Here is a 25,824-nt window from a genome sequence, read left to right as displayed (position 1 = left end):
AACGGTGTCTAAAAAATGATGAAAGATATTAGCCTCCCCGCGTGCGCAGAGATATAGCTCAAGATAGCGCGCGGAAGAGGAGCAACGTGAACGTAAAGGCGAGAAGGGACGGCGAATTTATCGTTAATATTTTTCGCGCACACAAAATCTTGAGCACGAAAAAGAGAGAGAGAGAGAGAGAGAGAGAGAGAGAGAGAGAGAGAGAGAGAGAGAGAGAGAGAGAGAGAGAGAGAGAGAGAGAGAGAGAGAGAGAAAGAACGTTGTTTCGATATTTTTTCTTTTCCGAAGCGGGTAGCGGTACCATACCGAGAGTCGGAAAATATAGACGAACACAAGGCTGAAATTTACGTCGATGCACGTGACACACGCGAACAAAAGCACCGATACCGATAAAGTGTCGTTTCGCCTTCGAGGTCAACCTTCCTCGTTGTGAGTTACTCGGTATTATATACGCTTCTCGTTAGTTATTACAAGTTCGGATGCCGACCGCTGAAAAGTTCGCAAAGTGTCATTCGTTTACTGTGCGCCGTGGAATTCTACCATTCTGTCGAGAGCCATCGACAACGTACGCGCGTGTTCGCATTTGAATACGTAGATGAGAAACGAGCTGCGAATCTTTTTAATCTATATATACCTCGTGTATGCAACGAAAGCTTAGACAACAAAATTGCGCATACGGACGAAAGAGTCGTAATGCTCGTAACATATAATCATACGGCCGCGCGCGAGTAATGAGTACTCTCCTATATCTCTCTTTCTCCCTTACTCTCTTCATCCCCATCTCTCTATCTACGACTCTACGTTGAAAACACCAGGAAGAGTGGAGTCAGATACAACGTTGCTTTCCCCGGGGGCATCGAGCACCGGAGAAACTCGGCAAACAATTATAACTTCCGGTGGGAAACAGCGGTGTATATCGCCGCCGTGCTGCACGGCGCACGTCGTTGCGAAACGCTACATTTATGGTCCCGTTGGTGTTATCGAGCTCTGAATTTCTGGTTTCGGAATTTCCAGTTTCACCGCGCCCGGCTGCGGTCGGCCGCCACCCTCGGCAACGATTACCTTTCTTAGCGCTGCGCGCGATTCAATTCATCCCCCCCGGCACGTTCGCTCAGACGCGAATTCCTCCACATCGGGATCTCCTACTGACGAGGCGGGGTGGCTTCATATCCTCCACTGACGCGCATGGAAATATCGTTTCCGTTAACCGTTAACCTTTCGCACTTCTAGTGGGAATTCTTGCTTCACGTCAGCTGACACGGAGCTATTTTCAAGTGAACTACTGACGCGTAAGTAATTAATGCTTCCACGCTTCACTTCAGTGACTGTGCTAAAATAACAATGTCGAATGATTGACCGAATAGCTTGTTTCAGTTCCGACGAAGCAGGAGTTCACTCTGAGCCTTTCATCCGCGATCTACTCCCAATCGAAATAATAATAATAATGAAAGAAGTTTTAATAAACGAATCTGCGATTATATGGAGATGTTCCTAGCCAATTAAAGAATTACTCGGGGCGAGTAAGTGTTTCTTCGTTTTGTTAATTTATTATTTATTATCCAAGATAAAGTTCAAAATTCTCTAGTGAGTTCTTATTTGTATATCTCGTTTTTTGTATTCGACACGTAGGATAGTGCGTACACGTGTAGTGGATGCAACATGCTCACGTAATCCCTTTCATCGTCGGACCACAAAGTTTTCCCATTTGGCGAGGGTATGTACACTTTTGTTTTCACCGCGCGGTAAAACAAATTTTCAGGTGCATTTCGGAACACTGAGCGAGCGTTCTCGTGCACAAGCTCCATTTGACTAGGTGCATTTCGCCGCCGCATTTCCTCCTGTCCTTCTTGCAAGATCCACTCGCAAAAAGCCATCTCTTGGTTGAATTCATGACAATGTTATACAGTAGGCTCACTTTTTTTCTAAGAGAAGCTCGTACCGAACGTATGAATGTTTGAAGCATCTCTGAAAGAATCGTTAGAGTACGTCGGAAAAATTATATCGGCCTGGCAAAAGCGTTTCTCCCAAGAAATATAAACGTATAACATGAGTGAATTTTTAATGATATCGCGGCATAAAAGTACGCGAAGCATTATCGTTTTGAAACTAACAATAAGTATAAGCATCGGGTTTTCAATAAAAACCCCGTACTGAAAATAGTAAACTCATAAATATTGAGTTTTCTTTTAAAGTTCGAAAGAAAAGCGAACGTTCAGAAGTTGCTAAGAAATTCGCTAAGAAATCAGGAAAATAGATAGAAAAGTTACCATTCGTGTTATAGAATTGCACTTCGTGTAAGAATAATTATAAAAATCAATATAATATTTTTTGGTAAGCTTATCGAATTTACCGTTCTAAATAGGTCACACCTGTATATACCAGTAATTAATCACCGGTTTAGGTCAAATAAAAAATTGATGATGTAATCGTGTAGTACGAGTAATATGTCATACCAAACGACAGACCGATAATCAATCGAGATCACGGCGAGTGGTATCAATTAGAATACTTAGTACCCTTCGTTCGATCGTTCATTTCCGTCTAGCTGATCGCCCCTACACGAAGTCACGTTACTTTTTCAACGTCATAACGAAATTGGAAAATCTATCGAAAGTAGCCACGGTTACGATTAATCTTCAACGACAGTCAGATCGCAAGCTTCTCGATATTTTACTCGTGCGATATGACGTTTGGCTGCACCGAGAGCAACGTCGGCGTCCTCGGATAGGGTATACAGGCGGGACGGCACTGCGACAAATCGATCATCGAAATATGTTTCTTATCGGGTTCCCGCCAGGGTCTCCGCGAACTTGAAGGTGAAAAGTTGACCCGCGTGATCCCTCGCGTGAGATTTCGGCCCGAGGTTTCAACGCAACATTGTGTCGCGACATGCTTCGCGGCACGGAGACGAAACTGGGTACAAGTGTAATGTAAGGCCGCGTGCACATCAGCGAGCGATAAGCGATGACTTGCGAGCGATGAATGGGGAGGTGAGTAAGCACGCTAGTTACTAAATAAAATTAACAAACATGCGTTATTCAATGAAATTGTATACATCGCCGATAAACAGTGGTGTTGCGTGAAACCAACCAGAGTTCACAGTAGGATCGATCTTCCACATTATTACACGGAGAGAATTTTCTCTCTTAAAATTTACCCTGAAATCATGGTAGTTGTGGGACCAACATGTACCACCAAGATGTTTATGCGAGCTATTCTAATTAATATCTACAATAATAAAAAATATTAATATCTATTACATTAAAATATAAAATATGTTTGATTAATTTTACTAAAATATATCTAGGAAATTTCAATAATTTTGTAAAATTTACCAATCTGCTTGGTAATTTTTATCACGTTGTTTGTAAAATGTCTTTTGTATTATTTAAAAATTCCTTGGTTGCCAAGTTGACCCAAGTTTGTAGTGAATTTAAGGGTAAAATATAACAAAAAATTCTCTCCGTGTAGGTTGTAATAATTGTTAATAACATTTCTATGATTATCAATAAATAGAAATAGCTATATTATAACAAAATTTAATTTCAGAATTTTATTAATATTTCACTAGTTTTAATTTTCAATTATATTTCAAGATAACTTGAATTATAAATGTTATCATTCTGGTCGTCATGTACACGTTCATCGAGTTACTCTCGTCGAATTATTTTTCATAAATAAATTTCCACGTCTCGCTTCAGAATTCGAAGCTCATCGTTTATCGTTTATCAATGTGCACGAAGTTTAATGGTGTGCGAGGAGTATAATACGACGGTGGAAAAAAAGTAGGAAAAAGATAAATCTAAATATTAAAATAAACATGGTAGAAACGGTGTTTATCATGAAATATTTTTGCACCACAGAATAAAACGGTCACAATCTGGACAGTATTCTCACAATATAGAAATCAGTTGTAAAAAATCGCCGTTATCGAGTTACGAAGCGTCGTACAATTACGGAAATGAATGGTATAGGTCGCGTGCGTTCTGCTTGTATTTCCTTTTGTAAACCCCCCACGAGATTTTCGAAGCGGATCAATGTAGGACGGAAATCCAATGTCCCGAAAATCCATGGCTGTCAAAATATCGCGAAGCAACGGGAGTAGTAACATCCGTTGAAAGCCGTCGTATGGATTTTAAAGCGCCGCGATGTCATCCGTGACATCTTGTCAGAAAAGTAAATGGCGAAATCAATTTTCAAAATAAGAGGAGAGGAACGTTCCGCAATCTCGTTAGTTTTTCCATTGTCGAAGCTTTGTATCCCAATTTGTATGACAATCCACGATTCACGTTTATCCAATATGAGATATCTAATAATACAGAGACAATCGGAATTTATAAGTTAATTAACAATAGGTCAGAATTTTGAATCTACAACATTGTTAAAAATTCATTCGCTAATCGCATTGGTCTTCTCGCATAAATCTTTAAACATTATTAAAGATTTACGAAATGCAAGGGAAAATGAACATCAAAATATGAAATAGTGGTACGCTTTTATCAGAAGCAATTTATCATGGGTTGTCAACTCGGATAACTCAATGCAGTTATTAGCTTATCAAACTTCGTTTCCGACTTCATTTAAATATCTCGCCTTTCCGATCTGATTCTAATAACAAATACAAAGTGCAAACTGTTGATACATCATAGGTCTAACATTTATATACAAAACACAAACAAATAAATGAAGAATAAAAAACCTCTCGATAACAAAGAATACTGATTCCTCGTTAAAAGAGTCTTCTCTCATAACGAGAAATCTCAATTATAATACGCTAAAATACTGCCACATTTTTTCCCCGCAAAGATTGGTAATAAATTATTCGTTAATACCAAAGAAAGATAATATCGTAGGAGCCAAAGCATCGAGACTTAACAGTATCTTATATCAGTCGTGTCTTATCGGTTGTGACTGATAAGAAGTTTGCAAACGTAAGGAAAAAGAGTCGAAAAGGGTCGCGAAAGATAATGAGATAAGAAAAAAAAATTAATTCAAGTAAAACAATGACGTTTTCGATTTTTTAAATAAACTGATACGTTATTTCGGTAAAAGTTACACAATAAAAATAATAATAAATATTAACTCACTCAAATATTCATGAAAAATAATTGGCACGCTAAAAAAGTTGGCTAGCGGATCAAGAATGTAAATCTCCCGCTCCCATCTTTCAGGAAAAAGAAGTGGACTTACTGTATACTCTAAGAAGTATATAATAAGAAAAATAAGACGCAAAGAAATATAAGAGAGATAAAGAAAAAAGAAAATATTGAGCCAATAAAAATGTACGAAAAGTTAATAATGACGGAACTTTTCATTGCATGAATAAACACGACACAAATCTTGGAAAGAAGATATCTGTAAAATATGCGACAGAATGCGAACGATCATGATTGGTTAAATATCGATACCAAGTTTATACATATATTATCCATACGAGATATCATCGTGTATTAAGAGATTTAAGTATTCAGAGATTAAAGACTTGTTTAAAAAAAAAACTTGAGGATTTACATAGAGAGAGGCAAAGCGAGAACAGGAGCACGAGATGCGCCGCAACGGAGCAGAGGACGTACTGAGTGCCGATCGAGGGAGGGAAGTTTGCCGAGCTCGGTGGGGATGCGTTTTACTCTGGAGGGAAGAGATGGGTGGCGTAGGAGAAGGGAAGCACAGAGAGAGAGAGAGAGAGAGAGAGAGAGAGAGAGAGAGGATACTCGTGTCGCGCGATAACCGTCGCCGAGGTGCAAACCAGCCGCGAATTCGAAAGGCGGCCAGTCGCTGTTAGCGCGTCGACGACGACGCGTCGCGAGGTTCGCTTGTGCGCGGGATTAACGTAAAAGCCGAGGCTCCGTTTCAGCTTGACGCACATCTCGTTGTAAGTGTTCTCGTCCGTAAGGGACCGGATAATCGGCTCAAGAGGAGTGTTCTGCTGTGCCGATGTGAGCGTAGTGCTCGCGCGAGTGAAGGAAAATTATTCCGATGATGAAAAAAGGAGCCTAGAAATACATGATCATCCCCGATAGCAATACCAATTCTTACGTCAATCAGTGTTAAATGAGCGAGAGATTTTTTTTTTCTTCAACGCCGCAAAAGGGACATAGGCATGCTTCTTGAATACAGAGAAATTTGTAACGTTTTTTTCCCGATGTATCCCATACAAAAATTCAACGTGACACGCGAACGAATACGACGCAATCGTATTGCATAACGCGATTGGCGTCACGCGGCAGCTGCATCACGCGTCGGAATACAAACCACCGCCTTTCTGCCGGGACCGCATAAAATAAGTCGCGCTCGGTCTGCCGGGTCGTAAAATAAATCGTCAGGTCGAACCGCGGCATTGAACCATGAAGTCGATCGACCGTCCACGGCGGCTACCAACGTCGTCGTCGCGCGACGAGACGAGAAATTCCGCCTAGCCGTCGCGACGGCTGGAGTTTATTCCGTACGATCGCACGCCCGAGAGAGGCTCGCTCGAATGGATCATCGCGCGAGAGCGTAATACTTGATTTCCCACGTGGCATGGTGCGGGCTATCTTCTACAACCGCGCCAGCTGCAGGGTCGATTAATTGCTCGTTTCTCACAGCTAACCCTGCCCCGTCCTGTCCTCCCCTCGAGGAAAGAATCGCCGCCACCCAGAAGACTTAATTGTCGCGTCACGCGAATAAGGTCGACGTTACACTTGTCGTATAAGCATTATCAGATGTGCTGATTGCCTGAATTTCAGACTACCGATATACGCGTTGGAATGTATCTCTGTACAGAATTTGCGGAGAGTTCGTGAATATTTTTCTCTTTTTTTTTTTAACAAAAAAATTTTCCATTAACTTCCTGTACGTCAAACTCATCGCGCAGGTAAAATATTGACTCGTTCGTGAAAAATGCGAGTCATGAAAATTTTCTTGACGACCGCATCGAATTCTGGACGTTGGATGTTTGAGGCGGGTCTCGTAAACTGCACCGCAAAATTCCGGAAAGAAATTTATTGTATATTCGTGGCCCTCTCTACAAGGGCTCTCGTGATGTAACAATGTTGGAGTACCCTCGGCTGGGCTTTGCCCTTCTCGCCTACTGTTATCTCGAAATTGAAAACAATGCTGCGAGACTAAACATTCCACCCGGCGTTGCTCTCTGCGTTGCATGCATAACGTTACTTGAGTTACGAGCCGCAGGGCCGCAGCGGTGCAAATTATATACCGCATCTGGATTAAATCGAGAAACATCGAAAGATATTGCATTCCCGAAGGAAAAACAGCAACCGCTGAGAACTACTTGCCCAGATATCGCACGATTAAGAGAAAAACGATATGTTGTTGCAAAATTGAAAGCCTATTGCTCTTTGACTTCTAGCGATAACGCTATGTTTAGATCGTTTACTGATCGAAAAAATGAACATTGATAACACGATATCTCTAATTTTGCGACAAACATTTTCCTTGGATGCGCGATATAAAATAAAGATGAAAAATTACACGGTAAATTGTGTTCGCTCAGCAATTCTTTTTTAATGCACAGAAATCAATTTCTGAAATATCAATTTTTATAATCGTATATCAACGCGAAATCGGTACACGACTGCTCGTAAAACAAAAATTTATCTTCCAAGTCAACAAGCATAAAGTCTTCATTACGTGACAGATCATTCGGGGGCGAGAGAGGATGGACAGGCACGAAGAAAAATGTGTCGTTTAGAAAAGGCGGTCGAGCGTGTTCTCCCGTAATGTAGGTTATCGTCAATTCCGTGCCGATATCAGTCGTGTGTCGCATTAAAAACGTGATATCGATAACGAACAAAACCGATATTTTTCATTCGCGTTCGAAAGCACCGCCATTCGTTATCGTAACAAACATGGAAATGAGCAAGTGCCGCGGTAGACGCGTCTCTGTACAAACCTGCGTTCTATTCAAACAGAATCATCGGACCGTTACACCGTATCGCTTGACACACGTGATTTTATTTTTCACACGCGCAAAACCGACAGTTCGATCCTGGCGTGTTCGGCTCGTCATTGGAAATGTTTGGCTGGTATACGAGGCGCGCGATATGCAACTGCATTCGAAAATAGTGACGCGGTGAAATGCATTAGTAAATAACCTAACTAAAAAGCATTACTGCATATATTTACATTCACATATTTACTGCTAAATAAAAATTATCCTTAAATTGACAATTTCAGATTAATGATGAAACGCAAGTGCAAATTAAACCGGCGAAATTATTAACATATAACAATTTTAATTATCAAAAACTGCCAGTAGTATATCTGCATTTTTTTCGGAAGAATGCAATTTCATTACATGCGAATAACCAGTGTAGAAATGAAATATGCGATTATTTGCAGCATTTTCCAACGCGTCTGTTCTATTTCCGATTACGGATAAAAAATCGCGCAAAACGCGCCTCGTCACTCGCCGGAATGAAAGTGCAATGAAGTGGGCCGGCGATCTCGGAGTTTCGATAAAACTTGAAAATGCAGCCGTGTTTTGCACGGCCGAAAATTGCGACTAAAACGCGGCCACGCCAAACGATCGAAATACACTCGAACGCTTCGGTTAAATTAGCTAAACGCGACACCGGGGGAGAGCTTATCAATAATCGATGTACATAACCCGCCCCCGCCCCGTCGCTATGTATTCCTCCTCTCCCCTTATAATACCGCATTAATTCGTCAACCACGTCATGTGCACCTCTAATGACGGCCGACTTTATTCAAATCGCATCATTTTAATATGTAAATAATCGAAACGGGTCAGAACCAGCTCGATGAAACTCAACCAACTATTTCCTCGTTATAATGAGACAAACATTCTACTATTGGATTGTGTGTACAGCTCTTGAACTATTTAACAAATTCGCTATTTAGCGAACGTGCCATGCATATAAAATTGTACAATTTATAATATAAACATATTCTGAACGAAGAGAGAGAAAAACAGAAAGATAAGAGAAAGAGAAAGAGAATTAGGAATGCACGAAATAATTTTTAATTAAAAAGGAGCTAAGTATTCTCTTTTCAACATTTATCTATCGAGAACGCGGGGATGAGACGGAACCTTTGGTCAAATCATTGTCGGATTAACCCTCGTCTCGCGATCAAGCGGATCGCAGTCCTGAAATCCTAGCTTAATCCTTGCGTACGGAAAAATTATTCCTCCCAGGATCTTCGTAAGCTACTGTGAGGGTTGAATCTCGGCATTTCTCCTCCACTATTTCTCCCTCTGATCTGGCCTCGTTTATCGTTATCGCCGTCTGCGAACGCTTTCCCGGGAGGATGCGGACAATTCTTACAAGTCGCGGCGATAAAACGGATGGGAAGATAAGACGTTGCCAAAGGAATAAAGGCGAATGTCTCGAAACGGGGGATGGACCGCTCGCGGAAGATCGTCATCGCCTTTTCTCTCTCTCCTCTCTCTCTCTCTCTCTCTCTCTCTCTCTCTCTCTCTTTCCTCAAATTGCATGCAGCCGTGAGGAATCGCATACGGTATTCCGGTGCAGTCGCGCACAGCCGAATGGGGCGCGAGAAGTCGACGACTTGCCGCATATATATGTACGTATATTGCTGGTGAATCGACGTCGTACGAGAGGAAGAGTCACGTAATCGGAAACGATTTACTCCTACACGTACCTCACCCCGTACCTTACTTATCGTGTCGCGTGTCGAAGAGGCAAGAGAGACGGGGCCTATCTGTTTCATTCAGCCGTATGTTTCAGGAACGATAAATATGCGGGCCTTTCCGATTACCCGATCTCGAGTCTCGGACTCGGAATATATATGAATATCCATTAACGAGGCGTAAATCAGATGGGTCGAAACGTTTAATCGTTGTACCGCGCGGAGATGGGATCCATTCCATCGTCGGCTTAGAATAATTTGCGTTTTCGTCTCCGTCCGTCCACAGCGTATCGATTTCGTTATCTAACTCCCGTTTCGGTGTTTTCTCTTTTTTTTTTTTACGGCATATACGCTCACTCTCTTTGGCTCTATTTCTCTGCCCTGCTTCGCTTGTGCGTTAATAGTTGCCGCAAAAGCGACGCCGAGGGTGACCCGCTACCGGTCAATTAATCGTACACAAACGACTGCCGCGCACCTGCTCTTTTTCTCTCTCTTTCTTTCTCTTTCTCGATCGTTGCGTCGATGAACAGTGAATATTCGTTAATTAAAAATGATCTACCGGTCTATGCAGCGATATATGAGTTTTCCCTCGCGATATTATTATCTCTGTTGTTGAAAGCGAACGATAACGGGATGAGTAATGAAGCGAGAATTAACACCAACGTGGCAAAACTACAAAAACCGATATAAATATTCTTATGAAGAATGTAAGCGTTTACTTTACAAATATGTCAATAAACGTAAAAGCTTTACTTATTATTTATCGATACACTATTCATAAATTAATAAGAACATATACGAAAATATAATTGATGTAAATCTCAGGAGCTCAAAGGTTCTAACTTGTAATTTTTACCAAGCTTAATATTAAGATTTTTTTGTAATTCTTAATTAATGCAATGAGCAATTAGCTTAGTAAAAGTACCGCATTAATAGTGAGGTATCTCTTCGTTGCTACTGAAAGTAGAGCGAAAAGCCGAGAAGCAGACTGAAAACCGGACCGGAAGAATTTTGAACGGTCGTCATTCGAAGGACTCGACCGTAAAGGGAAATTCTTCTCGAATCCTTTGAGTGAGACCGCCTTTCATTCACAACGCTCTTTTCACGTTTATCGATCGCGCCCGCTTCCACTTCATGCCATTTCTTTCTTTTTTTTTTGTTGTTATTGCCCGAATAGACCAAACTTTATTTCAACGAGAAATGAAGATATCAAAGATACATTTCATTGACCATCTGTGGCGAGAGTTTCCTAGTTATAAGTTACAAGTACACTTCCTGGAGGAGTTTTTTCGGATTATATTTATTTAACTTCGAAACAGAAAATAATGTTACATTTGTTACATCAAAACATAAGGATTAAATTAAGCACAGATTAATTAATTTAATAATTAATTCTAAACTTGATGATGTATCCTATAAGATACTTTAACTCGTTGTACTGACTCGTAATTAAATTTATTAAAATATATTTTTAAGTCCTTGAAATTAGTGTAAACTATGTTTTCATATTTTCTTCAACAATTATCATTACACGAATATTCTTTATATTTTATTCCAAAATATCTTGAAAAATGATATCAGCTTTAAATCGTTTGTTACTCGGTATTTCTCTTTAAACAAAACTTAAGCTTTACTTGTTTTTAATTTACTAAGTTTAGGAGGTTGTTGAGGAGGCCAATGAATAAGACGATTTTTTCGTTGCATTGCAAAACTACCATAAATAACCGAGAAGCATGTTCGTGGAACGCTAACGCGAAAAGTTTACAGTAACGGCAGTTGACATATTTGTACGGTAAACAGAACCACGTCATGTCGAGCGAGAGCAGTCTGATAACGCAGGAATGTAGGCACGATTAGTCACGCAACGGTATATAGTGGAAGAGTATCCGAGTGGCAGATCGCGGATTATCATCATCGGATATTGCGACGCCCGTCATTTGATGCAGCGGTATCGTGTGGCACTTTTCAACAGTTCGTCCGTTCCTATATGATCGAGCGTGATAACGCAACGTGGTATTATTTTAAAAATCGAGACAAAAACGTTATCGTTCGGTATCGTCGTGCGACGTCGACGTGTCTTCTCGGAAAAATCGTCAACTAATTTTCGCTTTATTAAGTTATTAAATGTACAGAAAAACACTCTCCGTGAGAACGCAAGTTTTCGATGTCAAAAAAAATTTAATGCTAAAAGAGAAGATAAAAGAGAGTGAGAAATGCAAGGTTTTCTAATTTCTCTATCCTTACAGAGACGGACTATCGTTTCCAGAAGAATAAGATCGAAGAGAGGAAGAACTCTTGTGATGAGGCGACGCAATGTTCGAGAACGTTGCACACTGTCACCGGCAAAATTGGATCGTGCCAACGTCCCAACGAGGAAGCGAAGCATCGAGACGAATGTTGTAGTAGAAGATTTCTCGAGTCGGCGGTTCGAATGAGCTTCAAGGATACTTGTACCGCGCGATCGTCGTCGTCATTGAGAGGCATGAATTCATCCAAAGACGGGACGCGGATTATGATCGAATCACGTAATGTTGCGTGGCATATGTCACGTGCCACGACTAAATCGAGATAGTTTTTCGTGGTGCAAGCGACATTAATCGCGAGCGCGAGCGAGTCAGCATTTAATCGCACGCTAAGCCAAGGCGAAAATTGAAAGCGTCGGATTCGACGGTGCAGATTTAAAGCGCAGACATGTCGGGGCGACCTAACGGTCGGCTCGACGTGAAATTGCCTGACGCCGGCTTGGTATAAAACAGCCGGTAATAAAGAAGAAGTGGCGTGAAGAAGAAGAGGGAACTCTTTGAGCGCATGGCAGAAGGAGAGAGAGGAGGGGAAGAAGGAGCGAGCGAGAGGCGCAAAATGGGAGCAACGAGATATGTGTTAGGCAGCGCGATCTTAGGACTCTTTTGGAGCAGTTTACTCAAGGGCGTCCTGACCAACTCCGCCAGCAGGTGCGATTATCCGCCCTGCTCCTGCGACCACTACGGCAGATTGACCTGCGACTGCAAGGAGGAGGGAGAGGTAGGTTCGACACAAATCGTATCTCTGATAAGTATTCGCGAGAGAGTCGATTTTCGATTGAATCTCGGCTTGATATTGCGTGAAGCCGACGAAAAAGTACTCTCCTTATCAGGAACGTAGATCTAGGCCTCGTATCTTTCGGCTCCGAGACAAGGAAGTATATATTTTCTTTTCTCGTATTTTAATTCGAAACCCGATTCTGTTCAACACGAACGAAAACACATGTAACTCGAACCCTTATTCATATAATAAATACTCGCACATTTTGAGTATTTCATTTATAATTATGGTAGAATAATACAGCGGGTAAAATCTAAAAAAGAACAATTATTATCTCTGTTAAATATACACTTATCATATTTTAATTATAATTATTCGTTTTATTTGCTGCTCTCATATTTTTACGTTTCGTTTTATACGGAAAGAAAAATTCTCTCTCACTCTCTGATAATATTAATAATTCTCTTTAAAATATTCCTTCGTAGTTTTTACGTGGAAACGCAATTTTATAGACATCTATTTTCCGGTAGAGCCGTTCGAACTTCAGGGTCGGGTTCTAGGGTTAACTCGGTACTTTTCATTCTAATGGTTTCAACGCCCCGATCGGATGAGAGTCGTCCGATCTCTGTCTCCGATCTTTCCTACCTTTCCACCTCAAACGATCAGAATGATACGGCGAAGGACGATAGAAGATAGAAGTATTCTCACGCGCACTCTCTCTCTCTCTCTCTCTCTCTCTCTTTCTCTCCCAACAACGAATTCGTGCGAAAACCGCGACGGGGTCTATCGCTATCGCACGAAAAATCTCAGACAATGCGACACGGGGCTCTGTCTGGCCGTCCTTTGTTCCGCGAGGGACGTTATTCCATTTGCGAATTACCCGACGGGGAGATAAAGGGGCGGTACCGCGGGTAGCTCCATGCGATGGTGAAATCGTAAAACCCGATCTCTTCCGCGGCCGAGAGGAAAGGATAGGAAAAAAAAATACAAGAGAAAATGTTTCCTCGAGATCACAGCGATGTCTTCGGTGCCGCATATCGCTCGAAGCAACGACAAGAATCGAAAAGTAATAACCGCGTTCCGAGGCTCGCTTTACTCCTATTGTCGTTATAAACTGATCGGCATTGTAAATCAGAAAGACAGAGAAAGAGAGAAAATAGAAGAGTGATCAGCCAAAACGAGCCTAATCTCCTGACTACGCGGGGGGTTCTCGTAAATCGCGAGGGTCCCAACTGCGACGGAGGGATGTGGAAACCCCCATAAATTAGAGCGTGTTTACGCAAATCGGTAGGGTCTCGCGCGGGCAAGAAGGGCAGGCAGGTAGATACGTACGCGTACGAGGTAGAATCCGCCGATCCTTCTCCACCCTCTCGTAAATGTTTCGCGTTTATCCCCCGGCGGCCGCGCACCCTGTTCGTTCGAGCGGGGAAAAAAATAGCGGGCGATCCCTCGGCGATCTATGATCACGCGAGCTGTTCGTTCTTCGTACGGCCCGCGTTTCCGACGCTTCCGGCCATCCGCGATATTAAAGGAACACCGGTGCGCGATCAAGGAGCGTCTGCCTACGTGCAGCTACGCGCTAAAGGCACGGATGATTCATAATCGCAACGCGATATCGCGATAAACGAGCACCAGTCGGACTCGAGAACGGCGCTTCTTCGTGCACCGAGGAGAATTTTCTTCGTGACGCGCTGGAACTGGAAGTTGTCCGGAAACCGGTATTCGTTAAATCGAATCGAATACACGAGCGGAGGCGAAGTAAAGCGGAGAAACACGGTAACGCGAGTACTATCGCTTTTTCCACCGCCGGAATTTATTGAATAAATTTGGAGACTCTCTCTCCTGGTGATGAGAGTTTGAAATTCGACTTCGCCAAAGTTTCTTTCCTCGTCCTTCTTCCGTCTTTCTCTGCTCGCGAGCGTTGCTCTTTCCAACTTCCGTCTTTTTCGCCCGCGATGGAGAAGCGAACGGTAGTACGAGGTTGAAGTAATAATACGATAAGAAAGTAATGAATGCGATGGGGATGGCTACATGGAATATATACGAGTATATATATCGCGCTTAACGATTACGCGACAAGATAAAACAATCAACCCTGTTACTACAATTAAAGTCCCTCGCGTTATTTGATTTAAAACTCCGAGATTTTATCAATTTTACACGCGGGAATAATTCCAGTATCGCGGTACTGGTACGCAAACGAATCTCGTATTCGTCGCGCGGAGAGAGAGAGAGAGAGCGAGAGAAAGAGAGGATTGGTGTACGCCACGGAAATTTAATCGCAGCCACGTTGCTCCAAGCGCGCAAATATTTCGCGATGCAACGACGTTGTTTTACTGCGCAACGTACCCCGGACGAAGATAATGTTAACGCGCGTCCTCGCCAACGTCTCTCGCTGTCATTATTGTTCCACGATAAAGCGTTCTTTGTGTCCGCTCGAGTGCACGAGGAGCGTGCATGCCGCATGCTGCCAGCGATTCGACAATACCGTAAAATTCGCGCGCGCGTGACGAAATGACCGGCCGGAAGAAGATGAGCTCGAGCGAGCGAGCTTTACGCTCGCGAGAAACGATCTATCGATGTATTTATACGCGTGTCTATTCCTGATACGCTGACAGTTTCGACGACCTTGTACTCGCGCACGGATAAGAGCAAAAAGTGAGCCATGTGTGCGGACTTTATCGTTGAGCGGAAGATATAATAACGCGGATTACAAGAAAGAAGTGGCTCGCTAACGATAAGGAATATAAATTGCTCGAAACGGGATTGAATTTCTGTTGCGCGGCTAATTGGTCGAAAACGTGCTTCCCATTCATCATCGATGACATATCACGCGTGTGGAGCGAACTCATAATTACACTGCAACGGGGAGCACGAAGGAAATGTGATGGAAGAGAAAATTTTAGTGCAAACAAATATTTTGATATTAATTAATATTCTAATATGATTCAAACTTCAAATTTGAACTTCTTTTCAAGTGTCGTTATTTCTCAAAATGCAGAGTTATAGTAACAAATTAGTTAAATAAATAATAACGTAAATATACAAAAACTTCAGAAATTTTTAAGAAAAAAAAATTTGTAAAAAACAGTTGAAATAATAAAGAATAAGAATATATCTTATATAAGATATACAGCAAACTCATGAAATTTATGGTTCATGATAGCAAAATTAATTTTCCTGTTCTTTCCGAAAATATTTTCTCAGAAAATATAACTCACAAAGATCTTAAGAAGAATACATTTTGAGCAAAATGTATTCTTATAGAAACTAACAGTCTAGACAATAAAGAATAGAGATCTTAGGGCGCCAAGTTTGTGGTTAGTGGTCGTGATTAATTCATGTGTAATAGAATCTGCTTTCGCGAGAAAGAGTTAATAATACTGATAATAAAAGAAGTTGGATTTACAAATTATCGAAAACGCTTTGAACTCCTTTTAACAATGGAAGCCCACCGATGGATCCTCTGGGTACGAAGTCCTTGGTCGCGGGTTGAATAATTGACGGAGGGCGTAAATAATTAAAGCTGCCTTTTAGCGAACGCGACCTTAAACTTACTCGCTCCGCCGTAACAAAAGAAACGGCGGAATAAGACACAAAATGACGAAAAAAAAGAGCGTTCCGGTCGGGGGTGTAAAAGTAACGGCCGTAAATACTGTCGGAAACGTAAGGATGCCATTTCCAAGGAAAAGACGCGCGCGGTTATGAAAATACTTGGAAAATGGAAAGACGATGGCGGAGCGAACGTGCCGTACCATCCACGAGAAAATTGCAACGGATAAAATTGCACGGTTAAGCAGCAACAATCGGTTCCTGTAGCAATATCGCGGTTATTCCGCTGTACAATAAGTTAATAGTAATGAACAGGATTGTGATAGAAAATTAATGAAGTGCTCCGGGTGTAAAAGTACTTCGTTAAGTATCTCTGTTAATGGGAAATCGAATTGTCGCTCTTGCGCGAAGTACTAATTAAAATAAAACGATAATCGGGAATCAACGGCAGATTGGTCATAATTTAGTAATTAGATAACATACGCGAGATATTTGCTCGAAATTAATCGCATTAATCATTTTCTACTAAAAACTATTACACGAGTCCAAAAAGTTCAGACAACGCGAGGATTTTTGCGGGCAAATTTGATGTCATCACGGAAGAATTGTTGCGCATAAATTCTTTATGGATCATAAAAGAGCTTTCGGTTCCATTTCTGGCGCTTTCCGTTTCGCCGTTTCGTTTCCGGTTTCAGCCGAAGGTTTCCTCTTGTCCCTTTCTTTTTCACGCGGCAGGATCCGACTATCGCATCTCTCTCCAATGAGCTTAATCCCACCCATTAAACCAATCTCATTTTCACTTTCATTCAGCAAAGTGTCTGCCTATTCGGCGGCGAGCCCTCAAACATTTTCCCGTTCGATCAGAAACGTAAAAAGGCACTTTCGATTACTGCCATAATCGACATTAGAGCGCTCGTAATTTCCTCGCGGATTATCCCTTGACGAAATCGCGCGCTCCGTCGCGCAGATTTCCTCGCGAGTATGCAGTCGGGAAAATGTCACACGGCGAACATGCAAAAAACTGCTGGGAAAACTAGTTCGAGGCGAACTAACGCCCGCGCTCGAGTTTAATTCCCACCGGGAATCATCCCTCTCGTAATCGACAAGCGCACGCTCAGCACGAGAAAAAGGACACAGGGTCAGGAATGTGACGCGTGAAAATGCCTGGAGAGTACGGAAGAAGGAAAAGTCTACCATCCGTGGAGAGATTGCTCGAGCGTAACTAAAGCAGAAAATATGAACGGAATAAAGATATGTTTGCTTGAAGATCGAAAGAAAAGCGCCATCGCCCTGTACTTTCTGGTTCCCGCAGAGCTTACCTCACGTTTCTCAAGAAACGCGCAAAATTCTCATGAAAGAAAATTCAGATGTCCTTTGAGATCCTGCAGAGTTACGACAATGATTCGATCTGAGACACGACCTACCCACCATTTATAAATTTTATGTTTTTGGGATACGTCAAATGCGTTGGATAGATAAGCCGTCATGATAAAGAAGCCAATTACATTTCTCTATGCAATAGCCTTGGGAGGTCATCGAATTTTCCGGAGAGACGGTCATAACTTCAAAAAAGGATCTAAAACTAACAATGTCCGGACGTTTTCTCCACATGATGTATGATTTAAAAGTGTTAGCAAACGTCTCTGAATAAGATTTTTCGCAAAGATTGTACGGCTGAAAAAAAAGGCTGAAGCTTCAGTGTCTTTTGTATACATCTCCGGTAAATTTTCCCAAACAAGATAAAGATAAATTTTAGTTCGGAATAGGCAAGTACAATACGTTAGTTGATAATCTCCGCTCGACGTTGCGCGTCTAAAAGTAGCCATGGACAATGAGACAGGAACAAAAGGGGAAGTTTGAACAGAGGTAGGACGGAACGAATGGGGAGCAAGACATTAATGCGTAAGAACGACAGGGCCTGAAAAAGAATAGCATAAAAGCCCTTTTCTTTCATCGGCCTATGTCGCGCTTTTTTAATTTCTATTCTGTATTTTTACCATTCAACGGACATTTTGCCTCGCGTATTTTTTCCGCATTGAAATCCTACCAAAGATCGTTCTTTCAGTTTTATCTTCGTCTTTATTTATAAAAAAGCAATTCATTAGTAAAAATTTGTTCTAACGACATTATGATGGTAATATGCCAACCATTATTTCTCTTTTTCTCTCGGAATACAACGTTTGAACAGAATCGATTAGGCAGAGAAGTGAGATAATTAATGAGAGCAACATACGTTGCCGCGAGCGACGCACACGAGATATCTCGCACGGTCCCTTTGTAGAAATCAAAGCAGCAGAGAGTCGCGATGCGCGTTTCGCGATCGACCGTTCGATGCACTAGGTGTCGGCGGGCGTTATCGGGCGACATTCCGACGTCACGACGAAAGCTGCAACCGGCGCGAATAAATGAGGCAACGAAATACATTGCGAGCAACATTCCAATAACGTGGCTCGACGCGATGGTGTACGATGCGAGGCGCGCTGCGAGCCTCGCGAAATTATCCGTGTCGCTTTTCCTCCGATTCCATCCGCCGCGCAGATGTACAGAACGGTTCTCTGTTCAATATATCGAACGTGCATCGTTTACGTGCGCGACACGTGACGAGTTCGCGCGGAGCGGATAATCCCGCGCAGTCATCTAATTCGTATGCAAGGGCAAACACGTATTAGCACGCGCCAGAGCGGAAAATCCAACAGAACCGATAGCTCGATGTAAATTCGCGCGAACAGTCGATAGGGGGAAAAAAAAGCTGGCTAAAAGAAGGGAAACGTGACTTTCGTTTAAATCGATAATCTCTGCGACGTATCTTTCGACGGGCGCAAGATGAGAACGATTACTATGTCGCGAAATTAAGCTCCCTCCGTAATTATGATAACAATATTATTCACGGTAATTAGCGAGACTGGGCGCGCACGTCGCGAATAATTAGGATAGTTAGACCTGCTTGCAATTATAGCTATTCGATCCTCCCTCTCAATTATAGCTATTAGAAACCTCCCTCTCAGTATACTGCGTCGTACCAGATTACGCTCGAATGTTAACTGTGTCCTCTCCTCTTAATAATATCAAGGATTAATCTCTCGGCGAAAGAAAGAAAATGTATTATCCCGACTATCTTTAATATATTTTGCTTTCAAAAATATCTTTTTATTTTCGTAAATGAAAAATAATCTACAATAATGGTCGAATGGAACAAATGTAATTATTACAATTATGTTTCCAGCTCTTTCCTATATAGGTAGCTAAATTAAATGTAGATATAAATATAGATATTAAATACTGTCAAAATAAGTCCCTGACAAAAGATTGTTTTAATTTGCAGGAATTAATTCTAACCACGGAGGGGGACAGACGGCTGAGTCCACACACTAGCAGGATAGCGGTGAGCAACTGCTCATCCGTGATCCTCGCGAACTCAAGTCTAGTCTCAATGGCCGGACTACGATCGGTGGACCTGGCGAACGTGGCAAATCTGACCCTGGTCAGACAAAGCTTCGAACTGTCGCCGTCCAGCTCGCGCACGCGGATCACCGTGCGGAACAGCAGCATCGACGTGATGCCGAGTTTCGTCTTTCGCGGCGACATCGAGGCGATCACGTTCGAAAACGTGCGGATCGGCCAGCTGAGTGCCTTCTCGTTCGCCAATTTAATTCACACGGAAAACATACGATTGGAGAACTGTCGCGTCGAGACGACGGAGGCACAGGCCTTTAAGAAGTTCGACGTCGGCTACCTGCACGTGATAGGCAGCACATTCGGCGACCAGCTGCCGAGTCGCACCATGAACGACATCGAGGTCTATCACAAGTTCATGTTGGACGGCGTGCGAATGGGCGTCGTGAGGAGCAACGCCTTCATCGTGAGGGGCCCGCGCACGGTGGCGATACAGAACTGCGTGATCGACAGCCTGGAAAGCGAGGCTTTCGACGTGACGGCGGACGGCGCCGTTATCATCAAGAACAACACCATCGGCAGCATCAGCGTGGGCGCGTTTCTAGGTATTCGCGCGGATCGCGAGACCAGACCGCCGCCGTCGTCGTCGTCGTCGTCGTCGACGCACGGCCTCATCTTCAAGAACAACAGCGTTGGAAGCTTCGAGGAGGGCTCGCTGATGTTCGACCGCGCGAGCTTCCGACTGGAGCTCGACAATCTCATCGTCTCGCAACCATGCGACTGCCAGATGTTACCCATATGGAAGAACTATGTGCTCAACTACACGAACGTCTACTCGCGGTTCTACGCGAGAGAAAACTCGCTGGTGCCGCCGCAATCGCAACCGCAGGAGCCCATCAACGAGACTCCGGAGACCTTCCTGTGTCTGGACGGCGGAACGGACGGCGCGCCGATCACCTTTGTCGATTACGAGGCGCGTCATTGCTCGCTCGGCGGCTCCATGCTCGTCTTCATTCTAATCATCGTGGGTGCTATTCTCGCCCTGATAGTATGCGTGTGTCTGATCGTCTGGTGCTGTCGAAGACGCCGACGAAACAACAGGAAAAAATGGATCAGCGTGCCGACCAATGCACCTGACGTGGTCTCGAAGAAGAACGGCGTAATCGGCAGAGAAGCTGCAACGTCCGGCACGCCGGTCGACAGTAGGATAACGATGGTGGTACCGGACGGCAGATTGTACCGAGAGACGGAGTTTCACGTGATCGTCGAGAAGGCCGAGCCGCTCACGACCGAGTTGTAACGAGACGCCCCGGGCGGCTCGACGAGAAGACCCACGATCGTCGCTCCCGTTGAAGAAGAACTCGAGTGGGCGGAAACGTCGAGCCGCTTTAGAGTGTACAAGCTGTGAGAGCTGCGAGAGACGCCGTCGCGCGATCGGCGCCAGTGAAGAACAGTAACCGTAAAAACTTAGACCCAATGTGCTCGGAGAACGTGAGAGGAGTCCTTCCAATGGAGAGAGGGAAATTTCTCGGATGTTACTCGCGTGCGTAATATAGACTGCGTAAATCGTTGTCGCTTGGAGTATAATAGAACGCAGAAAATGTACGCAGTCCCAGAATCGTGTCCCGTTTTTAATTTAATCGATTGTCTCTCCTAGTACAACGCAGTTCGTAAGCTTCCATTCACATATCATCTGCGGCCGCCGATTATTCAGACCGCGCGTTCTTTTCATTCCTTGAGCCGTCCTCTACCTCGAAAGCGGTCACGGCAATTAAAAAGTTCTTTCAGAACGAGTCGCGAATTCGGGTAATCGGTCGCCGCAGCTAGTTAAGTTTATCATTAAACTTTCGAAAAAGAAAGAGGGAGGGCCAGTGTCGTGGAAGATGAAACGAGACCCTCGTCGAAGCGATGCGACTTAGGAAGCAGAAGAGAGAGGGAGAAGAGCCATAATTCGTAGAGAAAACTAAATTCGCTGTCTTGCGTAAGATACGCGATTGGACCGACCTTTCGCACTCCCGTTGCTTTCAGTTCATCGATCGATAGCGCGGTTATCGAGGAAACATTAGTGAGTGTTTCGAGCGAAAATCACGGTACGAAAGGGCAAAAAAATGGGATAACCGCTCGCTTGGACAACTGTGCCATTCCTGGAGTGACACAACACATAATTCGTGTCAACTCCATAAAAATTCTGATCTCTCGAACACAAGAGAAAAAAGCGAACTGTCGGAGATGAAACTCTTCGCTATAAGCTTTCATATCAAAATCGTTCCAAACTATCGTTTTTATAGAGAAGAAGATTGATATAGCAATGTAACAAGTTAAAAAGCGAAAATAAACCGGCAAGATCAATTTATTAAAATAAAGAATACCCCACACCTCATACCAGTGGCGAATTTATAAGTTAATGGCATATATCGTTTGGTAAATTGTGTTTTCAATTTCCCTTTTCAGCTTTAAAACGTATTGCTTATAAATAATAAATAATTACGTCAATTAAAACAAGATTATTCTTTTTAAAATATACTTTTTGACATAAATGCCTTTTTATTAATTTTACTAAATATAGAAACTCTTATATATTTTTCAATTAATTTTTGTTAAAAGAATCTCCTGGAAATGTAAGCGTCAAGCCCTTGAAAATGTAAATCCGCCACTGCTTCATACGAAAACAGCGAAATCCGCCAGACTAAAACCAGTGAGTTAATTTTTAATTGTATCTTGCTGTAAATTCGTTATCATGTTATTTTATTAATGCATTTATTTAAAGCAAACACTTGCTTTGAAACTGTGCGATATAAGAAAAACTGTTGTTACTGTTATTATAATTTATATTTAATCTTAAGTAAGTCACGGTAATCAAAACGTTACGATTGTTCCGCGGAATTTCTGTGTGTTAACGTAACGCTGGAAAATTTCAGCGGAACAGGTGATCTTGTAAAACCAAACAAAACCTACTTCAAATGTACATCCCGCCATATAGCAATATTCTTCGATGCGTTTGATCTATGCGTGTAATGGAAGCATTTTAAAGGACTTGATTATGAGCGAACGTATTCCCCTAGATCATAATCGATGAAAATAAATAAACGTTTTCCTGTCCCTTTCCCCTTTAATTAAAAGGAGGCATATATCGCGACATTGATCTAATATTTTGATAATCATAAAAAGGCATTTGCCGATTACGGAAAAAGAAGTAAAATAAAGCTTGTCGGAAACTGTAATATATCGTACGGTTAAAATTGATTTATTAAACAGAAGGCCCAAGCACTCGAAGCACTTGAAGACGGAGGTAAGCAACGCTTCGTCTCGAGCGCATGAAAGAAGATAATTGAGCCTCGGAAAAAACTTTTTGTGCCTCTTATACTCGATAACTCGAACTCCGCCAAGGTAGGTTTTATTAGCATCCCGCTAATAATATCGAAAGATCAGAGTCCAATACGCCGCGACGTATGCAAACTGTATGCGCAGGTATGTATGCGTGTATACGTGTGTAATTATATCGTTGTGGTGAACAAAATCAGTTTATAATGTCATATATAGTTATAATTATCGTGAGACTGTGATATAACAGCCGCCGACTGTATAATTTGTTTCGCATTGAACGACCGAAGGTACAATAAAGACGATACCAATAATGTACTTGCTAATCGTATTAAGATTGTTCTCCAAGGAGATCACATGCTAACATTCCTTCAGTTAATAGTAGATACGTATACCGTTTATTACATTGGCGAAAATTAATTAAATTTTACCTATTCGTATTTCGAAGTTAATTGCAAATAAAAATGATTATATAATTACAATGACTAAATGTGTGTGAGCAAAGTCACATAAAACTCTAACTGACCAGAAATTATCTACGAATATTTTATATGTTTACGTTTTACTAAAATGCACGATTCGTATGTGCCACCGCGATTGGATAACGTCAGATATTCATGCGGATTTATGACTTATTTACCACGGCCTTGTTTAAGACATCTTATAACACGCAACGAATGAATAAAACATCGTTTCACTACAATCTTTTGCAAGATAAAAAAGAAACTGTATATATACATCAAATGCATCGATTGTAAGAAAAAGACATTGGAATTTTTTACACATAGAAAATATAATATGGATGTAATAATTATATTGATCAATTTTCATGAGATAATAATTACAATCTATTAAATTTCTGTTACAGTTGTACAGTTTCTTTTTTTATTTCAATACCAAAACTGGTGTTAGGCACTTACCTGTATGGAAGCACGCCGTCGAGAGCCTGCGAAACCGTAGGTGGCGATGCAAGTGCGAATCCTCGTCCAAGTAATGCCGAATGTACGGAGAAAATCCTCTTTGCCGTTTCCTGCATCGACTCCAAGTCCTCTTCAACCTCTTCCGCTAGAAATTGTAGTACAGTAGATCAGTTTATTAAGAGAAACCATATATTATTCTTTATACTATATAATTGAAATAGTAAAGGTTTGCCTGTTTGAGATCTTTTCAAAAACGGATTAACTAGAAGCATTTTTACACATCATATATTGAAATATTTTAAATATAAATATTAGTACATTTATAAACATATTCATATTTATTGATTTATTAATATAGAACGAAAATTCAATCATGTCATACTTACAGGATACTGGAGGCAATGATAAATTCTTCTTCATAAGACTTGCAGCGCATGCTCCTCCGAGGAAAGACAATTCAATTTCCAAATTCTTTAAACCATAGCCGGACGTTATCCAATCGTAACCAATAACTAAACATTTGAAGCCATATGTGATTGAGCTCTCATTCTTCATATAATCGGATGCAGTTTCCAGAGAAAATATCACTTCATTTCCTAAACACCAAATAATTTGTTGAACGTTATGTATTATATATTTCGTATATTTTTAATTAATGTTACATATAAACATACCTGGTAACACAACAGCATTTTGCGGCCATTGACTTTGAACATTACTCAACTTATGTAATACTGGCCAATATAGAGGAGCATCTTCGCCCGTAATATTTGGAATTGTCCTGTAAAGATAAAAATTAAATATAAACGTAAAATATAAGTATGTAATATAAATGTATATTATATAGAAGTGCGGAAGCATTTTATCTACCCTGTGGAAGAGTTGGGAATTATATTTGGTATATAAAGTTGGAGATAATCTTCTGGTTGTGAAGTTCCACATTCTGGAGTAAATTCAACAGTTAACCACTTCACTGTTTCCGGAAAAGTAACTTTATAATACGATACTGTCGCTGGTTTATAAGGATGTTCGCTTTCTAGCCAAGTATAATGATGGCTGGTAGTAATTGGAGGAGCAAAGTGTGATTGAGTTTCGCTATCTTGAGATATTTGAGAAGCTCCCATCGTGGACAGTAAGTTTAAAGCTGCAACGTGTGGCAACATCTCTTGTATTAGAGTAAGGATTTGTACGCTGCTCTGAAAGATGCAAAACAAATTTATATTAAATTTATATTTCTCTTGTTATCACATTTTCTCATCTAATTGTAAGATGTTCATATTTTAAAAGTCTTTAGAATTACTTACTCTAGGGTCTGATGTAGCTAAAGGACTAATGTGTGCCATTACTAGGGGTAAGAGAGTCGTTATAAAAGCCGCGTTACCAAGGACTTCATTAGCTATTACTTCTTCTGCTCTTTCCCTTGCCAGAGAAAAAATTTCATTCGATCGTTGAATGATCGTTGCTGTCATGGCGAGAGTACATTTTCTCGCTTGCACTTCCGCCATGGCTTTATTCGTGTGTTGTCCGTCGGAATCTTGCGGATTTGAATAGTATAAAATGTGTGGTATTTGACCTCGTGTTTGTGTTGTGCCTGCAATAACATAGCAGCATGTTAATACAATCTGCATATTGTATAATATTGCACGATACATTTTTCAAATGTAAATATAGATTTAACGTACCATTAAAACTTAGAGAACAAGCCGTAAAGGTAAACGTTGTGCCATCGGCTCCTTTGACAACGCTTAGTCCACCGTCACCGTTACTAGTTCGTCCTCCGCGATTCCGTAGTCTAATAGCATACTTAATATTCTCTTTTATGAGCACTGGTTTGTCAAATTTCAATTCTACTATGTCATTAATACAGTCATCCGGCCCGAAGGATCCTCTTGTAAAATCTAAACTACTCCAACGTTGAGTATGCGATGGATCGTTACCAGTATTATTTTGCTGTAATAAAGTGACCATGATTAATACTATAAAATTCAAATTTACAGGGGAACAG

The 25,824-nt window shown here is 41.7% G+C and overlaps 2 protein-coding genes across 17 annotated transcripts in view; one reads left to right on the top strand and one right to left on the bottom strand.

Annotated features, from left to right (window-relative positions):
* Positions 1-25,824, bottom strand: part of Hiw (MYC binding protein highwire) — a 176,297-nt gene that overhangs the window by 143,289 nt on the left and 7,184 nt on the right. For all 11 annotated transcript variants that reach the window (XM_071698609.1, XM_071698666.1, XM_071698618.1 and 8 more), the window contains exons 11-16: positions 25,502-25,769; positions 25,124-25,410; positions 24,690-25,015; positions 24,494-24,600; positions 24,206-24,415; positions 23,820-23,964 (exon numbers count right to left, since the gene is read on the bottom strand). In XM_071698609.1, the coding sequence (XP_071554710.1) occupies positions 23,820-23,964; positions 24,206-24,415; positions 24,494-24,600; positions 24,690-25,015; positions 25,124-25,410; positions 25,502-25,769 (1,343 nt within the window). The remainder of the gene's footprint in view (positions 1-23,819; positions 23,965-24,205; positions 24,416-24,493; positions 24,601-24,689; positions 25,016-25,123; positions 25,411-25,501; positions 25,770-25,824) is intronic.
* LOC139768527 (uncharacterized) lies at positions 1,368-23,217 on the top strand. 6 transcript variants are annotated; one of them, XM_071698802.1, is made up of 4 exons: positions 1,368-1,520; positions 1,630-1,714; positions 11,859-12,633; positions 19,508-23,217. In XM_071698802.1, exons 3-4 carry the CDS (start codon positions 12,421-12,423, stop codon positions 20,876-20,878), a joined length of 1,584 nt encoding a protein of 527 aa, XP_071554903.1. In that variant the 5' UTR covers positions 1,368-1,520; positions 1,630-1,714; positions 11,859-12,420; the 3' UTR covers positions 20,879-23,217. The 6 variants fall into 6 exon arrangements, with proteins under 6 accessions (XP_071554903.1, XP_071554892.1, XP_071554937.1 ...); XM_071698791.1 differs by lacking the exons at positions 1,368-1,520; positions 1,630-1,714 and adding an exon at positions 5,725-5,872; XM_071698836.1 differs by lacking the exons at positions 1,368-1,520; positions 1,630-1,714 and adding an exon at positions 5,742-5,936.

The sequence above is a fragment of the Temnothorax nylanderi genome, unplaced genomic scaffold (assembly GCF_030848795.1).
Source record: "Temnothorax nylanderi isolate EJ_2023f unplaced genomic scaffold, tnyl_v1.0 TNYL_tig0002_pilon, whole genome shotgun sequence".
Classification (NCBI taxonomy): Eukaryota; Metazoa; Arthropoda; class Insecta; order Hymenoptera; family Formicidae; genus Temnothorax; species Temnothorax nylanderi.
The sequence above is the reverse complement of the archived record's forward strand: the minus strand, read 5'-3'. Positions and strand labels throughout refer to the sequence as shown.

Excerpts from the sequence above, each read along its gene's own strand:
- LOC139768527 (XM_071698802.1), top strand. The coding sequence starts at position 12,421 with ATGGCAGAAGGAGAGAGAGGAGGGGAAGAAGGAGCGAGCGAGAGGCGC. Across the intron at positions 12,634-19,507 it reads ACTGCAAGGAGGAGGGAGAG|GAATTAATTCTAACCACGGA; the intron begins GTAGGTTCGACA and ends TTTAATTTGCAG.